This window comes from Larus michahellis, chromosome 29 (genome assembly GCF_964199755.1).
Source record: "Larus michahellis chromosome 29, bLarMic1.1, whole genome shotgun sequence".
NCBI lineage: Eukaryota > Metazoa > Chordata > Aves > Charadriiformes > Laridae > Larus > Larus michahellis.
The window spans coordinates 155,680-181,848 of record NC_133924.1 but is presented as its reverse complement, the minus strand read 5'-3'; the positions used below and the strand labels follow the sequence as shown (position 1 = coordinate 181,848).

The following is a 26,169-nucleotide window of genomic DNA, read 5'->3' as shown; positions in this document are numbered from 1 at the left end:
GGGAGAAGACGGGTGTTCGAAACGGGTTTTTCCACAAAGCGGCCACGGCTTTTTGTTTCCGGACGCGGAGGGCGATGAGCCGGAGGGTTTTTTCCTTCTCTGAGGAGAAACTTGGGGGGGGAAGTTTCCTGGGTTGGGGGGGGGGGGAAATGGGGACCCCGATTTCCTCCCGGCGTGGGGCAGCAGCATCCCACACCCACCCGCGGTTGCTGCTGGGCTGCACCCTCTCAGAGGGGCTTCCACCCACCCACCCCCAAAAAAGGGTTTTTCACCCCCGAAAAAGGAGGTTTTTCCATTCCCAAAAAGGTTTTTTTTCACCTCCCCAAAAAAATTTTTTCCCACCCCAAAAAAAAACACACACACCCCCCCCCCCCCCAGAAGGGCTATTTTTTCCCCCCCCATCCCCAAAAAAAGTTTTGGTTTTTTTTTTTCCCCAGCCCCAAAGATTATTTTCAACCCAAAAAAAACCATTTTTCTTCCACCCCCAATAGGATTTTTTTCACCCCGAAAAATTATTCTTTTCCCCACCCCTCAAATAAGGGATTTGTTTCCTCCACCCTCCCAAAAAAGTGATTTTTCTTCCTACACCCCCCAAAAAAGTGCTGGGCTTTTTTTTCCCTGCCCCCACCCCCCCCAAAAAAAAAAAAAAAAAAAAAAAGGATTTTTCACCCCAAAAAAAAGGGCTTGATGGTGCCAGGTGATGGGCACCCGCAGGGAGCGCCCAGGATCCCCCCGCTTTCACCATGCAACATGAATCCCCCAAAACCGGGGTCCCTCTCCCTGTTTTCTGCCTCTCCAAGGGTTTATTTTAAAAGCTTAACGTATTATTTTACCCCTTTCCCTTTTCCAGCGGCTCTTAAAGAAAAATCAGAGCTGTTGCCTCGATGCTTTCGGATCAAAATAGAGCTCTGGATATATGCAAAGAAAGGGCTGGGAGGCTCTTAAGCCTCCAATAACGGCCTTTAAAGTAGTTAATTTAGATTTCGGCTGGTGCCGAAAAACATCAAGTTGTTGGGTTTTAGGGTTGGGTTTTCGTTTGGTTTTGTTGGGATTTTTTTTTTTTTTTGCACAGCAACTTTTATTTCCCCACTAAACAGAGTGACAGGGCAAAAGAGACATTAACAGCATCGCGGGATCACACGGGGGCGGGCAGGGGTTTATAAGCGCGCGCGAGATCACACCTAGAACAAGGCTTCCCCCTCCCCTTTCTCCACCACACGATCCGGGGTTTCCATCGGGAGCTTCCCACATCCACAAAGCCAACCCCCCCCTTCCCCCCCAGAAAAAAAAAAAAAAAAAAAAAAAAAAGTCTGCGATTCCTAGCGCGCCCGAGAGACTCCAGGTCCATGGCTCTCCCTAAATCTACAGCTTTTGGGTTACCCCAAAAATATCCGTTTTCTCCCCTTTCCCCCCCCCGCCACTGCCTCCCTCCCCGGGGCTGCGGCTCCCAGCGCTCGGCTCTACGGATGCTCAGCGTTAACGGGGGGAAGCAACGAGGGAGATGGCAGGGGGGGGGTTGCGGGTTTGGGGGTTTTGTTTTGCTCTCTTAGCGCTAGCGAAAAAGACGGGCTTGGCTCTTTCCCGAGGAGGAAAGGCAAGCGAGGACGGGGTGGAAAAAAAGCTAAAAGGTGACCTGCAGAGCAACAGTCTGAGAAATCAAGGGTTGGGGTCGGTACCTCTCCTCGCGTGGGTTTTGTCTAGCCCTCGAACTGCAGGAACACGGGCGGCTTTGGCTACGCATCGACGCAGGATAGCGTCTCCCTCCCTGGTTACAATCCCTGTTTACACGGGGCAGCCAACTCCAAACGAAACAAAACGAAAAAACGCGTGGTGTTGCTTAGACGACAGGCCAGCGGCTACGGAAGCAGCCACCCGCACCGGCTGATGCCCCGGAGGAAGGTTTCCAGGGTAAAAGAGACTCAGAACTTTGAAATGCAACAACACAAAGTGAACCCCCCAAAGCCGAACAAGGGACAGTCATGAGTTTCGGGGTCCTTTTGTCTGAAAGCAAGGGGCGGCGGGGGGACAGGGTGAGGGGATGGGGCACTACTTGCAGGTCACCTTGGGGAGGGTTAAAGAAACGGGGTCAATTGCAAAGGGAGAGCGAGGAGCCCACATAGAAGAGCCAGAAGAAAGGAAAGATCTTCTCAGTGAAAGCGGCCGTGAAGGTGAAGATGGGAGCCATGTTATCGGCGTTGTAGAACGCCACCCACCCACCTTCGTAGTCCAGGTACACCCCGATCTTCCTGGGCCTCTCGCACAGGGACAGGGGCGTCTCCGGGGAGGTGAAAGCCTGATACTGATCCCAATTCTTTCCCTTCCAGTTCAATCCCACCGCCCAGATCCCCTCCTCTGGCGCAAAGTCGATTTTCTCCTTCCTCCGCACCGACTCGCGGGCCGCCCCCAGGACCCAGCTCTCTCCATCTCCCACCTCCACCTCCCAGTAATGCCTCCCAGCTACGAAACCCTCTGCCGCCAACACGCAAAAGGAATAATCGAATCTTTTGGGGTTCGCCGGCAGCTCCTGGGGAGCGCTCCTGAGCCGCACACTCCTCTTGTCCTCTGACAACACCAGGTAAGGGTTGGCAGTGTCTGGGTCCAGAGAGAGATCACCTGGGAAGAGGGAAACGTGGACGTGAGCATCCGCAAGCTGAGGACCCTTCTCCCACCCTCCAAGGAGGATTCGTCGTCTCTGCCCCAATCCAGACAAGGACGACACCAGGCCAAGTCGCCTCCAAAAGCTTTAAGTGCAAAGAGCCACAAGGGAATCAAAGATCAGGCTCCGCTTTCTCATTAAAGCGGAGAAACAGCCCAATCTCTGCCCCAAGCCTGCCCCACCCGAGACACCTCCTCGCTCTGGAATAGAAATTTCTGGGCAGAAGTAACGTGTTTTTTCAGTCGCTGCCAAGTGCCAGAGAGGAATGAGCGCAAATATCCTCGGGTTTAAGGGCTGCTCGTGTCCTCAGGGGACTGTCAGGAACTAGGGCTGCACAAAACCACTGCGAGAGGTGGGGAAGAGCAGAGACGGCCAAAAGCACCGGGGGTTTATCCCGCACCCAGCCAAGGAGACGGAGCCCAGCAACAGCCCTGAACTACCAGCAGCAAACTCAAAGGATGCAAAGTCCACCCCGGAGGCAACTCAACACCCAGCAGCGAGGCCAAAGGTCTCCGGGTAGAGCGGATCAGCTTTGGGAGAGTCCTCTTAACCCTGTAATTTCCTCAAAAAAATTGAGGTCTGCGCCTTTCACGGCCTTTCCCAGCAGCCGGATCATTTTTCCCCCCCTTCCCTTGTCAGCCCCAGCAATAACTTTCTCTTCTGCCCTCTCTACGCCTAGCTTGAAGGTCTTGCTGCCGAGATACCCCGCCCCGGGGGAAGATAAAACTTTCAAATTAAGCCTTGCAAAAATGAAGGTCAGATTCCCAAAACCAAACCGTGCTCACCTGTGTCATTCTCCAGCTCGAACCGGAGGTTCTCTGAGGGAAGAAAAGAAAGAAATTTAGATCCCTTTGTGCATGGGGAGACCTTGCACGGCAACACACACTGATGCTTGGGAACAACCCCATACAGCTACGTCAGACTTCCACGCAGAAATGTAAGGAAAACGTACTGCTTTTCAAGGAAATTGGGGGTTTTATTTTTGACAAGCAGGTGCTCAAACAATTAAGACTTCTCCCAACAAGCCCAAGGGAGAAACAAGAGCACAGCTCAAACCAAGTCATCCTTTAAGTGGAATTTCGTCTTTTAAACGGAATTAAACACAAGGGTTAGGAGCCACCCATTTTTGAAGAAAACCTTTTCCAGGGCTCACCCTTGAACTCCAGCAAGACCTCCTTCAGCACTGCGCTCTTCTGGGAGAAGCTCTTGAGTTTCTTCTCCAGCTCCGTGAAGCCGGCCTCCGGCTTGCAAAACATCCAGCTCTCAAAGCTGGGGAGGAGAAAGAAATGTTAGGTTCCCTCTGGGGGAAAAAAAAATAAAATATAAAATCTCCAAACTAGAGGCAGGGAAGAAACCCGCCCTGGTATTGAATGAAGAGGTTTGGTGTTGATTATTCTCCCTCTGTCAGCGCTTGTGAGGCCACACCTGAGGACTGGGTCCAGTTTGGGGCTGCCCAGTACGAGGCCACCAAGACAGAGATGCCGGGGATCTCCCCGCCTGGGCTGGGGCTCAGCCTGGAGCAGCCTGATCCAGCTTTTGATACTGGTCATACTGGTCCTGCTGGCGTGGGTTTGGGTTTGCCTCACCCAGGTGTGGGGAGAACCCCAAGGCAGGCAAGGGGGGAAGCTGGACGCCCTCCCAACGCCAGTTCTGCCTCCGGTGTGAGCCTCCCAGTTAAACCCAGAGGGGGCCCAGGTTCACTCACCTGCTTCCAGCTGGGGCAACACCCTGGGAAGAGAGTTAAAAACAAGAAATTCATCAGTACAAGTCTCTCTTTTACCTCACAGCCTCCAAAATCCTCCCCAAAACTGGCCCCACAGCTGAAGGGATCGGCTCTCAGCAGCTGTTTCCAAAGCAGAGCACGGTTGGACTTACGGAGATGGCAGAATTGGTCTGTAATTATGGGGGGGTTTTTTCTTCCCCCCTTTTTTTTTAGTGTGGGCAAGGGAAAAAAAATGCTTCTTTTTTAAACAAAAATCACAATTGCCATCAAGCTGCCAAAACCCATGAGGATTCAGGGCTCAGAGTGACAACAGGAGTGACATGACAGGTTTGTTCAGATATTTCTTAGTATCAAAGGGAGCCCAAGCAGGTTCACTACTACAAGGGCCAATTTTACTCCCCAAAACTATGCTAAAATTTGGGTTCCCACCTGAAAAAGCAGCCCAGCAGCAAGTCAAAAACCCTGACTCACAGACGGCCCAGCTCCAGCACAGAGGTCATGGACCCAAGCTGCTCCCCAGCGGAGCACGTCAGCACCCTGCGGTCCCTGTAAATGGATTTTTGTCCCCAGGGATCCCAACCCCAAGCTCTCCTGGGTTTTACCCCCTGCTATACCATAACCTGCGGGCTGGGAGGACTCATCCCGAGAGTCTCACCTGCCCAGACTGGTTTCCTGGGCCATTCTCTCCTCCTTGCTCGCCCAGCAGCTTATCGAGCTGGGCAATCTCCTCGGAGAGCCGGGAGACACTCTCATCTCTCCTCTTGACGATGTCTCTGTCTAGTTCCTCCAGACGGGACAGGAGGAGCTGCTCCTTCTCCTCCAGGAAGCCCCGGAGCTCCTTGCACTCAGCCACAATCTTCTGCCTCTCCACTTCTGTCTGCTTCTGCAAAACCCAGGGGAAAGACTCATGTGAGACCGACATGGCCAGGGGGGAAGGTGGGGGGTCGGGAAAACCCACCCCGAGGCACCCACCAGCAAGTCTTCGCTCTGTCTCTCCCTCTCAGCCTTGGCTTCTTCGCGTCCTTTCCTCAGGGAGCTCAAATGCTCCTGTGGCACCTCCTGGAAGGAGAAAGAGGAGAATTTGTTGGGAATCCTTCCTGTTTGGGATCAGGAATATGGAGAAATGGAATAGTGGGGGGTTCCCTCCAGCTCTGCTGCCAAAACTGGCGAAATTTCATCAAATGTTTTTTTTTGAAGCTGGAGAACACCATGAACCCAAACTGAAGTCAGGCCATCCCCACACTGTGTCCTTCCCTGCCCTGTTACCCTCAACCTTTACTTTTAGGCATGCCAAAAAAGCCAAAAAAACTTCCCCCACCCAGCCCAAAAACCCCTGTCCCCTAAAACAGTCCAAGCAGTTCGGAGCTAGGTGCAGGAGGATGAAGAAAGGGCAGCAAGGCAAAAAAAAAAAAAATCATATAAATTAGCGCCAATTTTTAGCTTCTTATAAGAGCGCAGCTGCAAACGCAAACCACCAAGTCCCACCCACGTGAAAACCCCTTCCACCTCAGCGCCTCCCGGGATCAGCTTTCACATCCCAGAAGCCGGGGAGACTGGCCAAGGCACCCCGATATCTGCCTATACCCCACCAAGATGGAAGGGCTGGCTGCCTCCAGGCTGCTCGTTAAGTTTATTAATGGCTTATTACTGAAAACCATCGAGCCTGTCTTCATTTAAGTTGTTTGACCTCCAAGAAGATGGAGAGGCTCCTAGCAATGCTAAACAAAAAAGCAGCAGGGCTTTCAGGAGCAAGCAACGACAGATCTTTTGTAAATAAAACACAAAGTTACAGAGATTTTGCTGTTAACCGTCTCTGCAAACCAGGGCTTGCTCGTGATAACGCAGAATTTAAGCACAAGATAAAAGCAAAGCTCAGAAAAACGAGGGCACAGGGTACAAGCAGTCCCCAAGGGACAACAACTGGTTGTTAAAATGGCATAAAAGCAGATTAACATGGAAAAAATAATGCAAGAGTGCAACAGCCAAGAGCAGCGTTCAATGGCGGACCTGCCTAGAGATGTCCCCATCCTAAAAAAGGACAAGATCCCAAATTTGGGGGTGGTGGGGTGACAGTGACTCGAGCTCCAGCTTCCTGCCAAGAGTGACCACGGCCACGGAAGGTGGCAAGGACAGCGCAGCTGGGCACCCACAGTGAATTCGGTACAAAATGCAGCCTAAAAACGTTTGGTGCCACCTGCCTCCATCCTGATAATTGCAAGAATCAACGCGTGGTGGTTTAACGATCACGCAATTCCCCAGCCCGATCGCCCTGGCTGCGCCTGTGCCACCCTCCTCCTCCTCCAGCCGCCGCTGCGCAGTAAACATCCGCTCCCCGACCGGCATCTTGGTTTTCCTCCCCTCCGCCAGAGAAACAAGCCCTGGCTGCTCGGGGTCAGGTCACCAGGCTCGCACACCTCTTAATTATTAATGATTAATAATTATTTCCACCAGGGAGCCCCACCTAATTGTGATGTGGGGGTTTCCCCTTCGCTGACACAGTGGTTTGGGCAGAGATCGAACGCCACAGGAGACCGAGCTCCATATTCGCTCTGCGTCACGTTGCTCAACCGCCCTGTGCTGGTTTTATTTTTGGAGGGGGGGGGGAAAGTCACTCCTGGGGGATTCCTGCTCCACTTTAGCCCCAGATTGTGCTCAGTGCTAAAAAAAATAAGCCCCCCCCCTGCCCCGTCCCAATGAGCCGACTCCACACTCACCCCAAAGCATTTCCACACAGGGACGTGGCAGCTGAGGATTCTGGGGTGCCCAGAAGTATTCTGGACGCTCACACCCCAAGGATTCCCACATCACCTTCGTGTTATTTCACACAGGAGATGGAACCAGCTGACACCCACCCTCCCAGTACCTTCCCAGTTAAACCCAGCTCCGTTTTGCACAAGGGACGGTCCCCCATCTATGCCTGCTGCACGGGGTCAGCCCCCACACCCCCAGGGTGTCCCCATTTGGGGGGGATTTAAGTCCCTATTGCACCCTGTAACCTCTCCCACTGCATAAGGGGAGCACCCACCTTGGAAGGGGGTCCCCAGCGGGGTCGCATTCTGCACCCCACACCTTGGGGGACAGGCCACTATTCTCACTACATCCCAGGCACCTCTGAATGAAGGAAGACACACTGGGGAGGAGGGATCCCTATTGCACCTTATGCCCAGGGCGTCACCGGTAGGTACAAAGGGGGGGATCCCTACTGCACCCAAGGTGCATCGCCTCCCGTGGGGAGGCACCCCCACCCCACCGCGTGCCCTCACTGCACCCCCAGTTCGGGGTGAGGGGGCGTCCCTGGAGCTCTCCCTCCGCAGAAAGGTTCCTTACTGCAGCCCCACCCACCCTTAGGGAGGTGTCCCCGAGAAAGGCTCCCCGGGGGGGTCTCCTCATTGCACGCCGACATCCCGGGGAAGGGCTCCCAGTATTCTCCCCTCCCAGGGGAAGGCCTACCACCCCCAACGTGGGCTCCCAGTGCATTGCCGCCTCTCGGGAGGGGGTTCCCTACTGCACCCCCTCCAATCCCGGGGGGTCTTTAGCGCACCCGGTATGGGCTTTCCCGCCGCGACTCCCCCCACTGACCTCTGCGGCGTGGGCCGCCTCCTCGGCGGGCAGCACGGTGTGGGTACGGTGCTCCCGGGAAAGGTGGCAGACGACGCAGACGGCGCGGCGATCCTGCACGCAGTAGAGCCGCAAAGGTTCGCCGTGGCGGGGGCAGCGCGGCGGCCCCGGCGGGCCGGGAGGAGCGGCGGCGGGCAGAGGCGGAGCCGGGGCGGGAGGCCCCGGCGGCGGTTCAGCGGGGCCCGGGGGCAAGCCCAGCTGACGGACGATGTGGACGATGTTCCCGAGAGAACGGTTGGGGCGGAAAAGCCGTTGCGGCACCGGCTCCCGGCACTGCGGGCAGCAGAGCCGCCGCGCCGAGTCCTCCCAGCACTGGGTCACGCAGGCGCGGCAGAAGTTATGCCCGCACTCGGCCACCAGCACCGGGTCGTTGAAGTACTCCAGGCACACCGGGCACGTCAATTCATCCTGCAGGCTGCGCGCCGCGCTGCAGGGAGCCGGCGGGACGGCGGGGGGAGCGGGTGGCGCTTCCATCCCGCTTCCCCGGCCGCGCTGAGGCTCCTCGCTCCGCTCCGCGCCGCTCCGCCCGCCCGACTGACGGCCGGCAGGGGCGGGGCCGCGCCTGCGCGGGGGCGAGTGGGCGGGGCCGCGCATGCGCCCAGCGAATGGGAGAGCCGGGGCGCCTGCGTCCGTCCCGCCGGGGGGGCGGGATGCGCGTGCGCGGCCGCGCGGGGGGCGGGGCTTCGCGGGGATGGGGGAGTTGGGGGGGGGTATGGGGGGGGGGGCTATAGGGTGCTGGGGGTACCCGGATGTTGGGGTCCCTACAGGTTTTGGGATTGGGGGGGAATACATAGGTGCCTATAAGGTGCTGGGAGGGGTGTGTGTCCCTATAGGGTGCCAGGGGGAGGTCTGCGTCCCTGTAGGATGTTGAGGGGGGGATGCATAGGTGCCTGTAGGGTGCTAGGGTGGGAGGGAGTGTCCCTATAGGGTGCCAGGTGGGATGACTGAATCCCTATAGGATGTTGTGGGTGGTGGTGGATGCATCAGTGCCTATAGAGTGTTAGGAGTGGGGTGTGTCCCTATAGGATGTTGGGGGGGTGGATGCATCACTGCCTATAGGGTGCTGGGGTGGGGGGGAGAGCCCACATTTGTGTCCCTATAGGGTGCAGGGGGAACATCAGTGCCTATAGGTTCCCATTAAATCACATATTAGTAATCGCTAAAAACATAATTTTCTTCACCAAAGGCATGTTTTCAGGGATGCCCCTAAATCAGGTTAACTCACCCCAATGCCAGTGAGGCACTGGGTTGTGGGGAGCATCCCGGGGAGGGGATGTGGGTGCTCCAAACCCACTCCTGCGGTGTTTAATGAATTTAAATCACCACGATCCTAATTAAGCCTTAATGGCGCTATCAGCCAGTCGGTGGTTTGCCTGGCTTTGCTTTTTTATGATTTTTTAACCATTTTTGTTGTTGTTGTTGTTAACAAAATGAGATGCCAGATGGGTTTGGAGCTGCCCTGGGTCACAGCAAACCCTCAAAGCACCCTGTTTTGCTTCAAAATTAGTGCCTTTTGTGGAAAGGGGCGCATTTTTGCTCCAGGCTCCCTCACCTGTCAGCCAGCAGCCGTGTTTTCCAGCACAAAGGATTAAATATTGCGAAAAATAAGTTGGAAGACTTTTTTTGTTTCCTTCAGAAATCAATTTTTCAGGGGTGGTGGTCACTGAACTGGGGCTTTCTGGCGCAATGGTGGGAGAGAGGAGGTTTTTTGGGGGTGTTTTTCACAGCGTTAGCCTCTCCGCTGCATCGGCCTCTCCGCTGCATCGGCCTCTCCACCATGTCACAAATCAGCTCGAGGAACCTGAATGCGGTGAAAAATAACCCAAAAACCTCCCTGCACCCACGCAATAACCCTTCCCCAGATTTACAATCCCTACCAGAAGCATCTCTCTTGCTGCAGGATACACCGCCACGATTTCTCTCCTTTCCTTTAAATTTCCCTCACTGTTTCTGGTGAAAATTGCTTTGGGGAGGAAATATTTGCAGGAGAACTTACTTATTGGGTTGGGGAGCGCAGAAACTGGGGTGAAAACCCCTTAATTTAGGGCCTGCGGGTGCGGGGTCACCTCAGAGGGGAAGGCGCCCACTTCCAAAATGGCGGCCCGCGCCCGCTTCCAAAATGGCGCCCCCCCCGCCCTCTTCCAAAATGGCAGCCTCGCCCTCAGGCAGGGTGAGGGGGAAGATGGCTGCGGCTTTCTCCGCAGCGTTCGGGCGGTCGGAGCGAGTGGGTCGAGATGGCCGCGGCCTTCCCCTTGCTGCCAGGAGGGCCTTCCTCAAGATGGCTCCGGGGGAGGATGAAGCCCCGGGGTCCATCTTGGGTGAGGGCGGCCAGCCGGCGTTGCCATGGCGACGGGCCCTGTCAGGGAGCAAAGCCCCCCGAAAAGGGCCACTGTGGCCCAAGGTGGGGGGACGGGGTCATTTTTCAGCCCCAGACCCCTCACGGGGCTCTTAAAACACGTCTGGGCCGTGCTCCTGCTCCTGACACGCAGGCAGTCACCCTTATTGACAGAAAACCCCCTTTTTACCCCTAAACCCAGGCCCCTTCCTCGCTCTGAGGAACGGGACAGCTGCTGCAATGGGAGGATCTCTGAAGGCCGGCAGGCCAGTTCCCTCAACCCCCACTTGCTAAAAATGTCCCCCAGCACCCTCCCCCGTCCCCAAACCTAGGATTTTTTACCCCAAAGTGGTCCCTAACGGGTTTATCACCAATAAATTTATGGGGTTTTGCTTCCAGCCAGCAGCAAAGGGCTCCATCGCTGTGAGGAAAATATCCCCCGGGGGCACATCCCCGTTACCCACAAAGGGGCAGGTGAACCCCCAAAACCATCCTTTCTTCCCACGTTTTGAGGAAAAAAAAACCACCTCACCAGGACACTGGTGATCATTTTTCACTTTGCAAGGTGGGTTTTTTTCTTTTTTCTTTTTTTTTTTAATTTCCGCCCAGAGACGCCGTCGCTGTTGCCGCCAGAGGGCCCTGGCAACTGTGCAAGAGCTCTTTTCTCCCCTCTTTTTTTTTTCTTCCCTTTTTTTTTTTTTTTTTTTAATTCCTTCCTTCCTTCCTTTTTTTTTTTTTTAACTCTTATTGCTCAGGATATCGGAGGGACCCGGCTTCCCTGGTCACGCTGCATCGTAGCCCTCGCATCCCCAGGGACACACACACACAAACAGCCCCTCGTAGCCCCCCTGCCCTATTTTTTTGGGGGGAAAAGGGGGCTTTTTTGGGGGGAAAAAGTGTAGGGGGAGCATCTCCAGGCTTTGCCGACAGCACCTCCCAAGCCAGAGACTGCAGGTAACGGGGAGGTTTGGCCTTTGGATGCAGAGAGAAAGCAGAAAATGGCTCCTATATTTATTATTTTTTTTCATCCCCTTCCTTTCCCCTTCCATCCTTCCCTTCCTCTCTCCTCCAGCTCTTCTTCCCAGGGTGCCCGCACACACACCAGGCTTAAACTTGGTGCCCGGATGCTCTCCACCCCTGGGGAGGGGGGAAAAATAATTTAAAAAAAAACCCAAACCCACCAAAACACCATTGTCTTTCTGCAGGCGTCCGTCCTTCCCCCCTCGCTTCATTCAGGCGGGTGGGTTTTATTTTCGGATGGTGGGGGGGGGGGGAGAGGAGGTAACTACGAGGACGTGTTTTATTTACCCCTTTTTAAAATTTTTTTTTTTTTTTTTTTAGCAGGATGGCAAACCACCAAGGAATAAATGAAGCGGGCTGAAATGCTGGTGGGGGCTTAAAAAAAAAAAAAAAAAAAAAAAGGCAAAAATTGCAGGAGGGATCTGCGGTCCGTGCTTGAAATCATCCCTTTTATTCCTGGCAGCAGCAAGTCGGTGACAACCTTCTGCAAATCCACCTTTTCCCAACCTGCCTCCTCCGTCCTCTGCAGCCGTAAGAGCTCTGCTGCTAGAAAAAATAAATAAATCAACCCACGCATCGGGATCCTAATACTGCTCACGGACGAGGACGAGGAAAGGGTAGGGGGGAGTGGTGCTAATTTGCTTTGAAATGATTTTTGCAAAGGAGAGCACCAAACCCTCTCCTTCCAGCTGGGAAAACTCATGTTTTCTCCCGAGCGCAAGCTCTGAGCGCTGGAGGTTTGCATAGAGAAATAACTGGGTGATTTATCCTCTTTGAGAAGGAGAAGCGATTGCTATGGGGTGGTTTTTTTGGGGGGATTCTGGAAGATTTGGGACCGTAGTCTCCAGGAAGAGAAGGAGCACCCAGGGTTTGGTGCAGTAGGAATTAGCTGTTAGATAAAATCTGGATGAAAATTAATTTTAGGGCAAGGAGCTCTCAGCAGAGCATTGTCTGCAGGTTACAGAAACATGTTCTTAATGGGCTGGGGTGTACCTCTTTTTCTATTATTTTTTCTTCTAAGTAATCATACTCTCTGTATGTCTGTTTTCCCCTTCTGCTTCCTCCTCCCCACTAACTTTTGGAAAAAAAAATAATTGTTTGGCCAGATTTGATGGAGGCAAAGTTCCTGCAGGATTTGGGAAAATACGTGGCGGGGTAAAGGGTGGAGGTTTTTATTAGCTGCCTGTCCCCAAACTTTACCCCCATTTTGTGGTTTGTCTTAGCCTTTCTGTTAGGTTATTAGAGAATAATAATCTCTTAGATTATTAGGGAATCCAGAGGTTAATAAAATAGGGGATTTTGCATGAAGAGTCCAACCGATGGATGCAAATCCGTAGGATGATGGCTGGCGAGGGGTTGCACGCTGGGCTCTGCTTACAGGGTGTTCCCTCCTTCTTTCAGGGGCTCTGGTGGCACCAGCCATGGAGCCGTACGTGCTGCTGGACCCGCGACAGAGAGCGCTGTATCGCGACGTGATGCAGGAGAGCTACGAGACGCTGATGGCGCTGGGTGAGGAGCCTGCCCTTCCCCAGGCAAAAATTTGGGGTGGACGGAGGATCAGCTTGCTGGATGCAAGGGGTGCTGGGGTTGGGGGGCTGCTGGCGGGGGCAGACCCTCCTGACCCAAGTTGCTCATCCCCTCTTTTCTTTTCCAGAATTCCCTGTTTCCAAGCCCGATCTGCTGTCCCGCCTGGACCATGGGGATGAACCTACAGCCCTGGATCTCCACGTGCCCAGGGACACCCTGGCTGCAGGTGAGCCCCAGTTGAGCCTTGACCACAGTCGGGAAAAAGCCTGGGTTCAGCTCCTGCGGGTGTGAAGGGTTTTTCCCCCACCAACTTCTCCCCAAAATGGGCAAAACCCCACCGTAATGGCTACAGCTGTACCCCAGGCTGCAAGCCCCGGCTTGGCCATGGCGTGGAAGAAAGATGCTGGAGAAGAAAGAGGGATGTCCTGGCCAAAATGGAAATGCCAGACCCCTTTCCTACACAGCCGTATTTCTGGAGTGGTGCAGTGGAGGTGGTGGGGGATGAATTACAGGAATTAATTGCCATATCCATGTTGGCAGCAGAGAGGAGCGATGGGGATTGGAGATGCCTCTGATAGAGGCACTTACCTGGTGAAATAAAAAAGGAGAAGGAATCCCTCCTTTCTCTCCTTTTCCTGCCACCTTCCCATCTTCCTGGTCCCAGAAGACACGATTTCTCCTGCCTGGGTTGTGTCTGTCTCTCTTTGTGCCCCACAGAGGATGGAGCAGCAGCGGAGCAGGAACGCCCTGGAGAAGAACCTGCTGAGAAGGAACCTGATGTGGTGAAACCTGTGGGCGAGGAGCATCCTTCCAGCCCCACGGAGGCCGGGGCGAAGGTGGGCAGGAGTGGGGGACCGGGGGACTTGGCCACACGCCCAGGCGAGAGCCAACCCAGCAACGTGTGCGGCGAGTGCGGGAAGAGCTTCAGCCACAAGTCGGCCCTGGTGAAACACCAGAAAATCCACACTGGTGACCGCCCCCACGAATGCCCCGACTGCGGCAAGTGCTTCATCCAACGCTCGGATCTCACCATCCACCAGCGGGTCCATACAGGCGAGCGTCCCTACGCCTGTCCCGACTGCGGGCGCCGCTTCAGCGTCAGCTCCTCTTTGCTCACCCACCAGCGGACCCACGCTCCCGGTGGGGAGAAACCCAACCGCTGCCCCCAGTGTGGCCGCAGCTTTGCTGATCCAGGAGCCCTCGAGCGGCACCAGAAGAGCCACCTGGGTGGGAAACCCTACGAGTGTGGAGTGTGCGGAAAAGCCTTTGCCTGGAGCTCCCACCTCGAGCGGCATCGGCGCATCCACACCGGCGAGAAGCCTTTCCAGTGCGCCGAATGTGGGCGAGCCTTCGCCTGGAGCTCCCACCTCGACCGCCACATGCGCACCCATGCTGCCGCCCCTGTTTCCGAGGATGAGGAGGATGGGGAAGCAGAGGAAGAGCCCCCGCCACCCCCTCAGAAATGCGCTGACTGTGGCAAGCGCCTCAACCACCAGACGGACCCCCAGCGCTTCAAGCACAAGGGTACCCAGACGCCGCCGGCTGGTGCTGAGCCTACCGGCAGCCCCCCGCGGCCCTATCACTGCGAGCAGTGCGGCAAATGCTTCAGCCAGAGCTCCAACCTCCTCAAACACCAACGCGTCCACACCGGCGAGCGGCCGTACCCCTGCCCGGATTGCAAACGCTGCTTCCGCTGGGGCTCAGCCCTGGCCAAGCACCAGCGCACCCATGCCCGGCAGCAGCAAGTCGGTGACGCTGCCAAAGCCGTGACAGCAGCCACCGAGGAAGCTGGTGCCGGAGGAGGCGGCAAACCCTACCCATGTGGGACATGCGGGAAGAGTTTTGGTTGGGTCTCGCACCTGGAGCGCCATCGCCGCATCCACACCGGGGAGAAGCCGTTCCGCTGCGGGGAATGCGGGCGAGCCTTTGCTGTCAGCTCCCACCTGGAACGGCATCGCCGGGTGCACACCGGCGAGCGGCCCTACCGCTGCGGTGAGTGTGGGAAGAGCTTTGCCGTCAGTTCCACCTTGCTGGCTCATCGCCGCACCCATGCCGCCCAGCCGGGCCGGCCCCACGCCTGCCCCGAGTGTGGCAAGGGTTTTAGCACGCCGGCCAGCTTGGAGCGGCACCGGCGGCTTCACCGGGGCGAGAAACCCTACCAGTGTGGCGTCTGCGGCAAAGGTTTTGCCTGGAGCTCCCACTACGACCGGCACCGGCTCACCCACACCGGTGAGAAACCCTTCTCCTGTGCCCACTGCGGCAAATGCTTCGGCCGCAGCTCCCACCGCAACCGGCACCAGCGTGCCCACACGCAGGGGGGACCGGAGAAGCGGCACGTCTGTCCCGAATGTGGCAAAGCCTTCGGCCTCGGCACGGCCCTGGCAGCTCACCAGCGACTGCATGCTGCCGGCACTGGGAGCCGCAGCCCCCTCTCTTTGCTGCCGCCTGCATGGTGGGAAGGCGAGAGGCGAGGGGGGACGCCCACCCCCTCTGAGCTCTGGCCTGAAGAGCCCAGCTCCATTTTCCAGCAGCACCCCGTGCCTTCCTCCTCCTCTTCCGCAGCCCCCAGGGGCTGGGCTGCCAAGGCTCTCCTGCCCTCCGCCATGGCATGGAGGCCTGGGGAGGGGGACACCCTGCAAAGCGATACCTCTGCCCCCCAGGAGCCCTGGGCTTCCCTGCCTCCCCCCAGCTCCTGAGATGAGGCCGTGGGGACCGGGGCCGGGGGTGTACTCAGAGCCACCCTCTGCCTTTGGGGACGACCCACGGGGACGCCTGTCACCCCCCTCCCCAGCACAGGGCAGGAAAGGGCTGTGGCAGCAGCTGGGGGGGCCCAGAGTACCCTGGGGTGGGGGTCAGGATGGGGAAGGGGGGGTGAAGTGGTGGTGGGGAGGGCGCAGGGGGAGGGCCGGGGGGTAGGGACCAATGTAGGGGCTTTGGGGGGAGATGGGGAGAGGAGGGACAAGGGAGGCTGGGGGTGGATTTGGGGAAGGCTGGGTGATAATTTAGGGCAGTGGGGAGACGACACTTCTCCCTATAACCCTCCTCATCCTCTGCCCCACTGTTTGGGTGGGCAAAAAGGGGGTGACACAGCTTTGGGTGTATGGGAGGGGACCCATCGGTAAAATCACCCAGAGAACACCCGTCCACAGGGGGCTTTTGGGGCCAAATGGCTCGGAAGAGAGCCATGGGGACCCGCATCAGTCACCAGCTCTACTCCTTCCTTGCTGGGACCCCCCCCCCCAAATGCTGTTTGGGTTGTGCCGAGGGTGGTTTGGGATGCACCAAGCTGGGAATTTGGCGAGGGTGGAGACACTGGGTTTCCTTGGCTCAGGTTAGCAGGTAATAAAGTAGAAGGTAGTTAACAAAAAAAAAAAAAAAAAACCAAAAAAAAAAAAGAAAAACCTTTCCACCTGTCTCAGTGTCCTTTTTGTCTTCGGAGAGGGAGAAGATGCTCGCAGTGTTTCCTGCCAGGAGCAAGGAAAAGCGGTGGAGCCTGGGGTTGGTGCGCAAGGAGAGCCAGACACAGGTGACTGCGGGGTACGGGGCTCCCTTTTTATTCCTCGCCCCACGCCGGCACCTCCCGCCGTTGCCCTCTCCATCGGCGCAACGCAGCATCCCCTTCTCCAGCCTGCCGGCAGCAAGGAGCAGGCACAAATTACACCGTATTTTGGCACAAGAACCATCCCCAGGTTACCCCCAACCTTCCCCGGTGGAGAAAGCACCGTTTCCCTCGGGATGAGGCTCCCTCTCCCTCAAGACGTCCCTTTTGCAGCAGGGTGCACCATCCACCCATCGCTGCGGGGAGACATCAGGAAGGATAAATCCCACCCTGATGCCTTTGCCCACCTCAGTGTCACCCACCACCCCCTTAAATGTCACTTGGTGTCCTTCGATTTGTCCCCAAGCCGAGTTTTCCCCTGGTCACAATCCATTGCACCAATATGGGGTGGTTTCGCTCCTTCAGGCCTCCTCGCCACTGCAGGCTGCGGCACTGGGGGGCTTCTCCTCCACCAGCCGGGTCCTGGAGGGGGGCAGCGGTTGGGGGACGAGGGGGAAAGCGGCCTTGGGGAGGTGGCTCCGGCGGTGTTTGGTGAGGTGGGAGCTCTGGCTGAAAGCTTCGCCGCACTCGGGGCACTCGTAGGGTTTCTCGCCGGTGTGGACGCGGCGATGCCGCTCCAGGTGGGATGCCCAGGCGAAGCCCTTGCCACACTCGCTGCAAGTGTAGCTCTTTTGGGCTGCGTGGCCCCGCTGGTGGGCGAGGAAAGGGGGAGCCTCGCCAAAACGTTTGCCGCAGTCGCCGCATTTGTAGGGCCGGTCAGGGGAGTGGGTTTTGCGGTGCTGGAGGAGGTGGGCTTTTTGGGCAAAGCGCTCGCCGCAGTTGCCACAGGGAAAGGGACGTTCGCCCGTATGCACCCGCCGGTGCCGCTCCAAGTGGGACGCCCAGACAAAGCCCTTCCCGCAATCGGCGCAACGGTGGGCGCGTTCCCTCCGGTGACACCGCTGATGCCGCGCCAGCGCCGGCCCGGCTCGGAAAAGCTTGCCACAGTCGCCACAACGCAGGGCTTTCTTGCCCAAGTGGGTTCGGCGGTGACGGGCCAGGTCGGAGCTTTGGCAGAAGGTTTTGCCGCAAGCTGGGCAGCGGTGGGGTCGCTCACCGGTGTGGCTACGGCGGTGTTTGGCGAGGTGCGAGCCTTGGCTGAAGGCTTCGCCGCACTCGGGGCAGCGGTAGGGCTTCTCGCCCGTGTGCACCCGCCGATGCCGGGCGAGGTGGGACGCCCAAACAAAGCCCTTGCCGCAATCGCTGCATTTGTGGGGTTTCTCGGCAGCGTGGCCCCGGCCGTGTGCCGCCAGCTCAGCAGCGCCGGCAAAGCGTTTGCCGCAGTCGCCGCACTTGTGCGGCCGGTCGCTGGCGTGGGTCCGGCGATGCTGGAGGAGGTGGGAGCTCTGGCTGTAAGTCTCACCGCACTCGGGGCAGCCGAAAGGCCGCTCGCCGGTGTGCACCCGCCGGTGCCGCTCCAAGTGCGAAGCCCACGGGAAGCTCTTGCCGCAATCGGCGCAGCCGAACGGCCGCTCCCGCGCCGGTCCCTTGCTGGTTGCCCCACGTAGGGGTTTGGCACAGTCCATTTTGGGGACCACCACGGCTTTGGGCATCTTGGTGGCACTGTGGGGTGCGGCTTTATCCGGGCGCTTCGTTTTCCGTCTGTTGGAGCCGAGGGCCTTCTCCCTCTCCGGGCTGCGGGATGAGCGGGCTTCGAGCTCCTCGCAGCTCTCCGCCGCCGCTCCTTCCTCCGCTGCTTTTTCACTCACCAGCCCCTGTGCTGCTGGGGAAATGGGAAAAGGAGACAAAGGGGAGAGCGCGGCCTCGACCAGAGCAGGGGGTGGCATTTAAAAATCAGCAGCAGGGCCAGGATTCCCTTAAAAACTTCATCTCCCAGAGAGGAGGAAGAGGGATGCGATGGGAGACCTGATCCAAGTTTGAACTGAGAATGTGGAAATGCTGAGCGGCCCCCATTGCCCGCGTTTCCAATTTAAAAAAAATAATAAATAAATGCGGAGAGATCAAGAACGTTTACCTGCAGAAAATTTGAGGAGAGGGCTGGGGTTTGGGGAGAACCCCCTCAAAACCTGCCTGGATTCCTCCTCCCCACTTCCTATCCTGCTCACAACCCCTTTGCCGGAGACAGGGGGGAAAAAAAGAGCAAAGAAAAAAGGGGGGTAGTTCTACAAGGAAAGAGGATTTTTTATTTTTTTTTGGTGTTTGCTTACCGAGGGACATCAGCGTTTCGTAGCTCTCCTGCATCACATCCCGGTACAGGGCTTTCTGCCGCGGGTCCAGCATCACCCACGGCTCCATGATGGGGAGAGACACAGGCAGCTGGGAAAACAGGGGTTTATCCCTCCGTTCCTCACTCAGGGCTCCCCAAAATCCCCTGTGGGGAAGAGAAATCCCTTGAAATGAAGGAAATTCCCCCGCGTGGTGCTTCTTGCTTGGGTTTTGATGCTTTTTTTCTAGGGGTGCCTCGGGAAATGTTGGGGTTTTTTTCTCCCCGGGTTGCAGCACACAGATGGTCCCTCCCTCCAGGAGTAAGCCTGATCCTCCATGGAGCAGCTTAGGGATGGGGATGGGGGCAGGAAGGTCCCCGTTTTCCCCCCATCCTTCTGGCAGACCACATCCCACAGCAATCTCTGCTCTCCGCCCCCCAGCATCCCAGTCCCCCCGGTCCTCATCTTACTGGGAATCAGCCCTCCCAGGGTGATGGGGCTACTGGAGGACATGTCGCAGGAGCTGGGCTACGGTGCCCCATTCCCAGGGAGCCCGAGGCTCCCTCTCCGTCCTGTTTAGCCACCTTCCTCTTCCCAAAGGAGTGGCCACTCCCGGGAACATCTCCAAGGGCCGGATCCTGGAAGCTCCAGCCCTGACGCAGCTCAGGACCCGCTGCGGAGCTGGAGCGCATCAGGGTTTCTCCCCGTTACCTGAAGTCCGCGGCTCAGGACTCGCTGTCGGACGAGCCTGGAGCTGCCTTCTGAGAGAAGCCACCCCCTCCTTCCCAGGCTGAAGCTGTAAGTCGGGGGTGGGGGGGAAGATGCACAGACACCCCCCCTTGCACCCCGAGGACTGCCGAGCCTCCTGACAGCAGGGCACAATGGAGGCGACGCCGGGCATGGCTTTGCTCCGGAAGCCCAAGCCGGTATCCGGGAGAGAGGAGACGCCAAGAACAAGCTCCTCGGCGGCAGCGCTTACCCAGAGCCCTCTAGAGGTAACCCAACCCCGGCTCCCCCCCCATCCCCAGCACCCACGGGGGGCACGGGGGACCCCGCCATGGTCCTGCCCCCAGCACTCACGGTGCCCCCGTGCTCTACCCTTGTACCCAGCGCTTTTGGAGAGCCCCAGCCTTGCTGGAAACTCCGCCGGGGATGGTGCCAGCAGCAGCTGGGGATATTTTGAGTGTTGAAGCCATGGGGAAGGCGACGGGGGTCTCTGTGGGGCAACGAGGCGCCCCCCAGGTGGGAGAGGGGGACACCGGGCTGGTTGCCCGATCAGCATCAGGGATGGCAGCAAGAAATTAGGTTTTCCCCCTGGAAAAGTGGCCCCAACCGTGTTTTCATCACGTGGCTGGTGAAAACGGGTTGTTTCCCCCCAGAAAAGCTCCAGGCTGGGGAGTCATGCGCCCGCGGGTGGGAAGGAGGGGGAACTGCCACTTACCAAGCTATCCCTCCTTATTGCTGCAGGAGGAGATGGCAAAAGCCAAGGAACACACACCTCTGCAGGCGAGAAGATAACGAAATGCAGCAGGGGAATGAGAGAGGAGCCTGGATTCCTGCCTCCGAGAAATCCCAGGAGATCCGAAACCACGCGGACGCTTTTCTCTACCGTGAGCGCAGGGCTTTTGGTGGTGGTTTAATCCCTCCCTGTTTGGGAAAAGCCGGGAGCGGAGGGGAAGCAGGAATTTTCTTTTAATTTGCTTCGGAAAGACTGAAAGGGTGGGGAATTAACCCTAAACCCTGCCCCCTCTAACGCACGGGGGTTTAACCCCTGGCTTCCCCGCCGGAGGAGGGAGCGGAGCTGATTTCTGCAGCCTCCCCGCTCCTCGCTCCATCGCTCCTCAGCTGGTGGCAGCGGACGGATGTCCCCAGGGGGACCAAGCCCTGGTGGTGGGGGACACCGAGCAGCCCAGGTGGCTCTGGGAGTGTTGCAGCTCGGGCAGGGTATGGGAGGACACAGGAAGGGGCTGGATCAGCTGGATGCTGAAGGTGGAGGGGGAAAGGGGGCTCTCCAGGGATCCTGGGTGTGCTCCGAGCAGGGGCTGTGGCACCGGGGACCGGTGTGGGACAGGCAGAGCCCTGCCTGCATCCCCAGGCCCATCGAGGCACGCAACAGCCCTCTGGGGCTTTGCTGGGACCGGCGCAAGGAGCAGAGAGAGGGAGCACCACTGCCTGCCCTTGCCCCATCTCTGTACTCGGGGTTGCACCGTGAGAGGGTATGGGGAGACCAGGCGCGCTCCCGGGACCTGGCTCTTCCCTGCTGGTCCGAGCAGCAGATCTGCTCCTAAGAAGGTGGAAAAGGTCCTTGCTCCGCTGGGCAATGGCTGGCTGAGCCCTCTCTTGCATCCCAAGGGGAAAAACCCCACAGGAACAAAGGAGGCTGCTCCTTCCCTTGCACGGATGCCCATGCAAAGGGCACTGCCTGCTTTTTTCTAGGGTTTTTTTCCCAGCTTTTCCTCCTGGGGAGCAGCTCAGCACCTCCTTCTCCCCCCGTAGGCTCTATCAGAGCATCCCCATCACCGCTGAGAGGGACCGAGAAGGACATGGCCACAGCAGAGCCAGCACAGGTGAGGGAGGGTCTCTCCTTTGGGGTGGGCAAGTGCATTTCTGACCTGAAACGTTGGTGCTAGGTACCTTCTGCCCAGTCCCGTGGGGCTGTACAAGCTGGTTTGTGACCGTAGCTGTGGGTTGTCATCTTCGTGCAACTCCTTTTGGGCCAAGAAGTCCCCATACACCATCGGCGGATGGTCAGGCTGCAGGAGAGGTGGTAAGGAGCAGGAGATGGAGCCTGTGGTGGGCACACTGCAAGGCCGAGCCTTGGATGCAAGATGCCGTAAGGGTTTCTCTCAGCTCCCCCATCTCAGAAACACAGGGAAGGTGAAAAATAACCGCAGAGCCTGAGGTTTTGTGTCTCCCAGTGACAGGAAAAGGCACAGAGGCCAGGGTGGAGAGGTTGAGCCCCTTCAGCTCCATCATTGCCATCAGGCCTTGCTGGGTGTTTAATGACCCTCAGTGTTTTCCAGTTTCTTTTTTTCCTTTCCCGTAAGCTTACCCAGCTTCTTTCTGAACATCCACGGTGTCCCGCGGCTTTCCACAGCTTAGTCACACCCCATGGGGAGCAATACCTTGGTATTTCTGATCCTCACCAGCATCCTTCTTGGCTCTCCTGCAGCTCTGATGAATGCAGCCTTGGCTCCTCTCCCCGCTGCCTTGAGCTGACCCATGGTGGCAGGCGCTGAGCTGGGACATCCTTGTTGTTTCAGTGTCCCGTGACCTTCAAGGAGGTGGCTCAGTACCTCACCGATCCTGGCCAGCGGGCCCAGTACTGCGAAGCCGTGCAGGAGAGCGCTGGAAATGACTCCTCTTTGGGTAAGGACGGCCCTTTCCTCCTTCCTGGGCTAAGTCTTGGGGTTGGGTGGGCACAGGGGATGCTCCTCTAGACTTTGGAGGTGAAGGAGTCTTTCCCCATTGCTTCTGGCAATCGTGCTTCCCCCTTGAGACGCATATTGGGGACCCTCCATCGCCTCCAGATGCGCATTGGAGGGGAACTCTCAGCCTGTGGGAGGCGAAGGCAGAAGCTCCCCTTTTGGGTTACAGAGGGTTTTAAGAGATGGGGTTTGAAGCTGAACTTCAGCCCAAGCTTCTCCAGCTGGCCAACGGTCAGCGTTTGGGCTGAAGGTGGAGCTCACGTGAACTTTCATCTTGGCTTTCCCCCTTCCAGTTTTTCCCTGCCCTGCTTCCTTATTGGGTTCCCTTTTCCACCCCAGCCAGGGACTGACTCTTCACAATCTCTTTCTCTGTCCTCTGCAGGGGATGGGATGATGAGTGGGATGAGGAACGGCACCACAGAAGCAGACCCAGACATCAAGACCTGCCTGGAGGACATCTTGCAGTGCCATGAGCTAGCCAACATCCACCAGAACTCCCAAGAGAAAGGCCAAGAGGAGGTCCAGGGTCACCCTGTGAGGGAAACTCCAGGGACACACAGTGAGTTGCTGTTCCCCCATAGCCTTTGCCCCAGGGAAAGACCCATCCCTCATCCCACCAACGAGAAGAGCTTCCATCCCCGGAGACGGGAGTCCCAGCACCCCTGCCCTGACTGTGGGAAAAGCTTCGGGGTCTTCTCCAACTTGCTCCATCACCAGCAGAGCCATGGTGGGGACAAGCCCTACAAATGCCCCCACTGCGGGAAGGGTTTTGGGCACAGCTCGGCCCTGGTGACGCACCGTCGTGTCCACATGGGCCAGAAGCCCTACCAGTGCGCCGACTGCGGGAAGAGCTTCAACGTGGTGTCCAACCTGGTGCGCCACCGCCGGAGCCACACCGGGGAGAAGCCCTACAAGTGTCCCGACTGCGATCGGCGTTGCAGTCAACGTTCCCACCTGGTGACCCACCGCCGGTTGCACACTGGTGAGCGCCCGTACCCGTGCCGGGAGTGGGGGAAGAGCTTCAACGTCAGCTCCGATCTCATCAAGCATTGCCACAGCCACACTGAGAAGCCCTACGAGTGTCCCGACTGCGGGAAGCGTTTCAGTGGCAGCTCCAACCACATCACCCACCAGCGGCTGCACAGCGGTGAGCGGCCCTACGTCTGTGCCAACTGTGGCAAGGGCTTCACCATCAGCTCCAAGCTCATCGCCCACCAATGGACACACAGCGGCGAGCGACCCTACAGCTGCACCGACTGCGGTAAGGGCTTCAGTGACCGACCCCACCTCATCCGGCATCGCGGCGCTGGCCGGTGGGAGAAACGCTACAAGTGCTCCGAGTGCGGCAAGGGCTTCACCACCGGCTCCTACCCCCTCACCCACCAGCGCAGCCACACCGGGGAGACCCCTTTCCTCTGCAGGGTGTGCGGCAAGAGCTTCGCGGTGGTCTCCAACCTGGCGCGGCACCAGCGCGTGCACACCGGGGAGAAGCCGTTTCAGTGTGGGGAGTGTGGGCGGCAGTACAGCCAACGGGCTCATCTCACCACCCACCAGCGGGTCCATACCGGCGAGAGACCCTACGTCTGCGGGGATTGCGGGAAGGGCTTCAACATCAACTCATCGCTCACCAAGCACCGGCGGGTGCACACTGGGGAGAAGCCCTACCGCTGCCCCAAGTGTGGGAGGAGCTTCAGCCAGAGCTCCAACGTCATCACGCACCGGCGGCTCCATCACGGCCACCAGCTCCATGCGTGAGTAGCTCCAGCTCCCACACAGTGCTGGTGAAGCCCAGTGATGCCAGCCCAGTCAGGAGGTCTTCTCCAGAGACTGGAAGTCAACCAGGACTTGTGGGAGAGGGAAGAAAAGATCTGTCTATCAGGAAATATGAAGGGAACGATAGGGACCAAGCGTGGCCACCATCAGCAGAAAACACCAACTCTGGGTGAGGTTCCTCCCGCTCTGCTGGAAGCGAGAGAAAACACCCTCCGTTCCTCCCAGCCAAATTAGTCCAGGGCATCTCCTGCTCTCGCCCTGCCCAAACACAACAACAAAAAGGAGACCTTTCTTTTTCATCGCCACTCCAAAACTCTCCGCACACCAAGATGTTTGATACAATGGGCCCGACGGCTGTTTCATCTCCCATCTGGTGTTCCCCTCTCCTCCAGTGACCTGCTAGTCCCCAGATGGGCTCCAGAAGCCAGCAAGGAGAAAGCCCTGGGGCCAGAAGCCACTGGGGTTGGTCTCCTCCGACCACTCCACATCATTTTGGATCACATGAAAGGGAATCCCGAGCTGGGAGGGTAAAAATCCCAAGGGCAGTTCCTGATCCTTCTGCAGATGGGCCCAAAGTGTTGACCTCGTTGGCCAAACTCATCTACTCAGGGGTCCCAGAACTGCACAGACACCTGGAGCTATTTGAGCTTCAGGTATGTCTCAGAGGCTGTGGCCCTGTTTCCACCCATGGCAAACCTCCCCTGTGGATCTCCAACCTCCCCAGACAGTTGGTGTGGTCCGAGGTAAGGATTGCATCTCCTGCTGGGGAGCAGTCTTTCCCTGCAGGGTGCATGGAGAGGGTCTTCAAAGAGGTTAAGACGGACTTTGGTGGTCTCCCACCAGCATCGCAGGGGCCTGATTCATGTGGTCTTACATGGGCAGGATGCTGAAGATGCTCCCATCCAGGACCTGGCCTCCAAATTACCTCCTGCATGGGCATGTGGGTACTGGTGGGACACCAGGTTTGGTGGTCACCTTTACAGGAATGATATTGAATCAGATGGGGGAGAAAGACTCCAAGTTTATTCTTTTTTTGTCCTCTTTTCTTCTTCTCCCGGGAATGTGATGAGGGAGACAAGGAAAGATATCCATGGCGAGAGGACAGGCCCTTGTTCTTCAGTTCACGCAAGAAGATCTGGGGGTGGAGGAGGCAAAACACCCTCCACCTTCACCTTTCATCACCTTATCCACAGCAGCCTGCAACTCCAAGGTGCCGATGAAGGACCCCCGGCGTTGCCTCCTCCAACGGTCCGCCTCGGTGACCAACCCCTTGCAAAGGACGCCCATGGAGATGGTCATCAGCCTCTTTGCCTTCACCGACATGCGCCTGGTCGGTGGTGGCAGCTGCCTCAGCAGTGTGGAGATGTAGCTGTTGTAGGATCCCTTCTTTAACCAGCCGCTTAAGCCCTTCGGAGCTGGCTTCCATCGCCCAACCCGAGCCGGAGACCTTCCCCACTTCAGCAGAGGCTTCGTCAACTGGACCTTCTGCTTCCTCGTCCTCCTCTTCCTCGAGGTTCTTCTTTGTCTCTTGGTGGCTGCAGCCATGGGGTCTCCTTCAGACTCAGTGCTCCTCCCTGCCAGGGTGTCCCACCACAGCCACGGCTCTTCTCTAGTTGGACATATTCAAATGAAGGAACCAACAAGGCAGCCCAGGATTGGCCAGCTGCAACAAAGCCCTTATGAGGCAGCTCATCCTCATCCAGAATTTGCATAAGGGTTTTTTTTTTTGGCCTGAAAAGCATGGAGTTCCACCAAAAGAACATACCCTATTCTTGACTTAACCCCCCAAACCACCTTTCCTTCTGCATTTCCCTGCAGAGAAAGAGCCCGAAACAACTCGATTTTAATTCTTCCCAGCTTAATTATTACACTCGCTTAGCGAAGGCGCAAGATCAGCACGCGGAGAGAAGGTTTTCCGAAAGAACTGGAGCTAAACCTGGCATTTTCAGGCTTTGCCTTTCTGAAGAAAACAGCAGAAAAAACCCCTTTGATGGACCCTGCTGGGCTTTGCAGAGTTTTGGGGGAGACTTCCAAGGGTGCAAATAATAAGGAGAAAAGCGGTCAATTTGGCTATGGAATAAAAATAGAAAGTAAAATCGTGTCAGTGTTAAAATGAATTAAATCTGGGATTTTATTAGCACCACGAGCCTCTTCTTTTTCCATCTTTCTCCTAATTTTTCTTTTTAGAGGTGATGAGCCAGGACCGCAGTGTGTTTCAGTGTAAATCGGGCTGGTTTGGTTTTTCTGGAAAAAAAAAAGCAAATCCTGAGTGGGCAACAGAGACTGCCACAAGGACCAGGGATGGAGCGATGGAAGCAGCAGAAAA

General features: G+C 57.2%; 3 protein-coding genes across 6 annotated transcripts; 1 reads left to right on the top strand and 2 right to left on the bottom strand.

The window, feature by feature from the left end:
* Positions 1-1,051: 1,051 nt before the first annotated feature.
* Positions 1,052-8,544, bottom strand: LOC141735148 (E3 ubiquitin-protein ligase TRIM7-like). The gene is made up of 7 exons (XM_074567704.1): positions 7,959-8,544; positions 5,352-5,438; positions 5,035-5,262; positions 4,362-4,384; positions 3,810-3,925; positions 3,442-3,474; positions 1,052-2,613 (listed from the first exon to the last, which is right to left on the bottom strand). The coding sequence occupies exons 1-7, from the start codon at positions 8,469-8,471 to the stop codon at positions 2,087-2,089; spliced, it is 1,527 nt and encodes a 508-aa protein (XP_074423805.1). The 5' UTR covers positions 8,472-8,544; the 3' UTR covers positions 1,052-2,086.
* Positions 8,545-10,679: 2,135 nt separating this feature from the next.
* LOC141735092 (uncharacterized) lies at positions 10,680-25,982 on the top strand. The gene is made up of 11 exons (XM_074567537.1): positions 10,680-11,969; positions 12,754-12,861; positions 13,007-13,105; positions 13,597-15,567; positions 16,862-17,604; positions 17,855-17,981; positions 19,494-19,637; positions 19,827-20,252; positions 21,079-21,209; positions 21,906-22,011; positions 22,453-25,982. Exons 2-11 carry the CDS (start codon positions 12,774-12,776, stop codon positions 23,823-23,825), a joined length of 5,208 nt encoding a protein of 1,735 aa, XP_074423638.1. The 5' UTR covers positions 10,680-11,969; positions 12,754-12,773; the 3' UTR covers positions 23,826-25,982.
* Positions 15,627-20,567, bottom strand: LOC141735151 (uncharacterized). Of its 4 annotated transcripts, none has more exons than XM_074567708.1 (3): positions 20,084-20,567; positions 18,646-18,809; positions 15,627-18,200 (listed from the first exon to the last, which is right to left on the bottom strand). In XM_074567708.1, the coding sequence occupies exons 2-3, from the start codon at positions 18,731-18,733 to the stop codon at positions 16,840-16,842; spliced, it is 1,449 nt and encodes a 482-aa protein (XP_074423809.1). In that variant the 5' UTR covers positions 18,734-18,809; positions 20,084-20,567; the 3' UTR covers positions 15,627-16,839. The 4 variants fall into 4 exon arrangements, with proteins under 4 accessions (XP_074423809.1, XP_074423811.1, XP_074423808.1 ...); XM_074567710.1 differs by having other exon boundaries at positions 15,628-18,197; XM_074567707.1 differs by lacking the exon at positions 20,084-20,567 and adding an exon at positions 19,354-19,692 and having other exon boundaries at positions 15,628-18,200.
* Positions 25,983-26,169: the final 187 nt, after the last annotated feature.

Coding starts and splice junctions, on each gene's coding strand:
- LOC141735148 (XM_074567704.1), bottom strand. CDS start 8,471: ATGGAAGCGCCACCCGCTCCCCCCGCCGTCCCGCCGGCTCCCTGCAGC. Junction 5,439..7,958: donor AGGCGGCCCACGCCGCAGAG/GTCAGTGGGGGG, acceptor TTCTCCTTCCAG/GAGGTGCCACAGGAGCATTT. Junction 5,263..5,351: donor GACAGAGCGAAGACTTGCTG/GTGGGTGCCTCG, acceptor TGGGTTTTGCAG/AAGCAGACAGAAGTGGAGAG.
- LOC141735092 (XM_074567537.1), top strand. CDS start 12,774: ATGGAGCCGTACGTGCTGCTGGACCCGCGACAGAGAGCGCTGTATCGC. Junction 17,605..17,854: donor TCGCCGCACTCGGGGCAGCG/GTAGGGCTTCTC, acceptor CACTCGGGGCAG/CCGAAAGGCCGCTCGCCGGT. Junction 22,012..22,452: donor TGGAAATGACTCCTCTTTGG/GTAAGGACGGCC, acceptor TGTCCTCTGCAG/GGGATGGGATGATGAGTGGG.
- LOC141735151 (XM_074567708.1), bottom strand. CDS start 18,733: ATGGAGCCGTGGGTGATGCTGGACCCGCGGCAGAAAGCCCTGTACCGG. Junction 18,201..18,645: donor CGAAACGCTGATGTCCCTCG/GTAAGCAAACAC, acceptor CCATTTCCCCAG/CAGCACAGGGGCTGGTGAGT.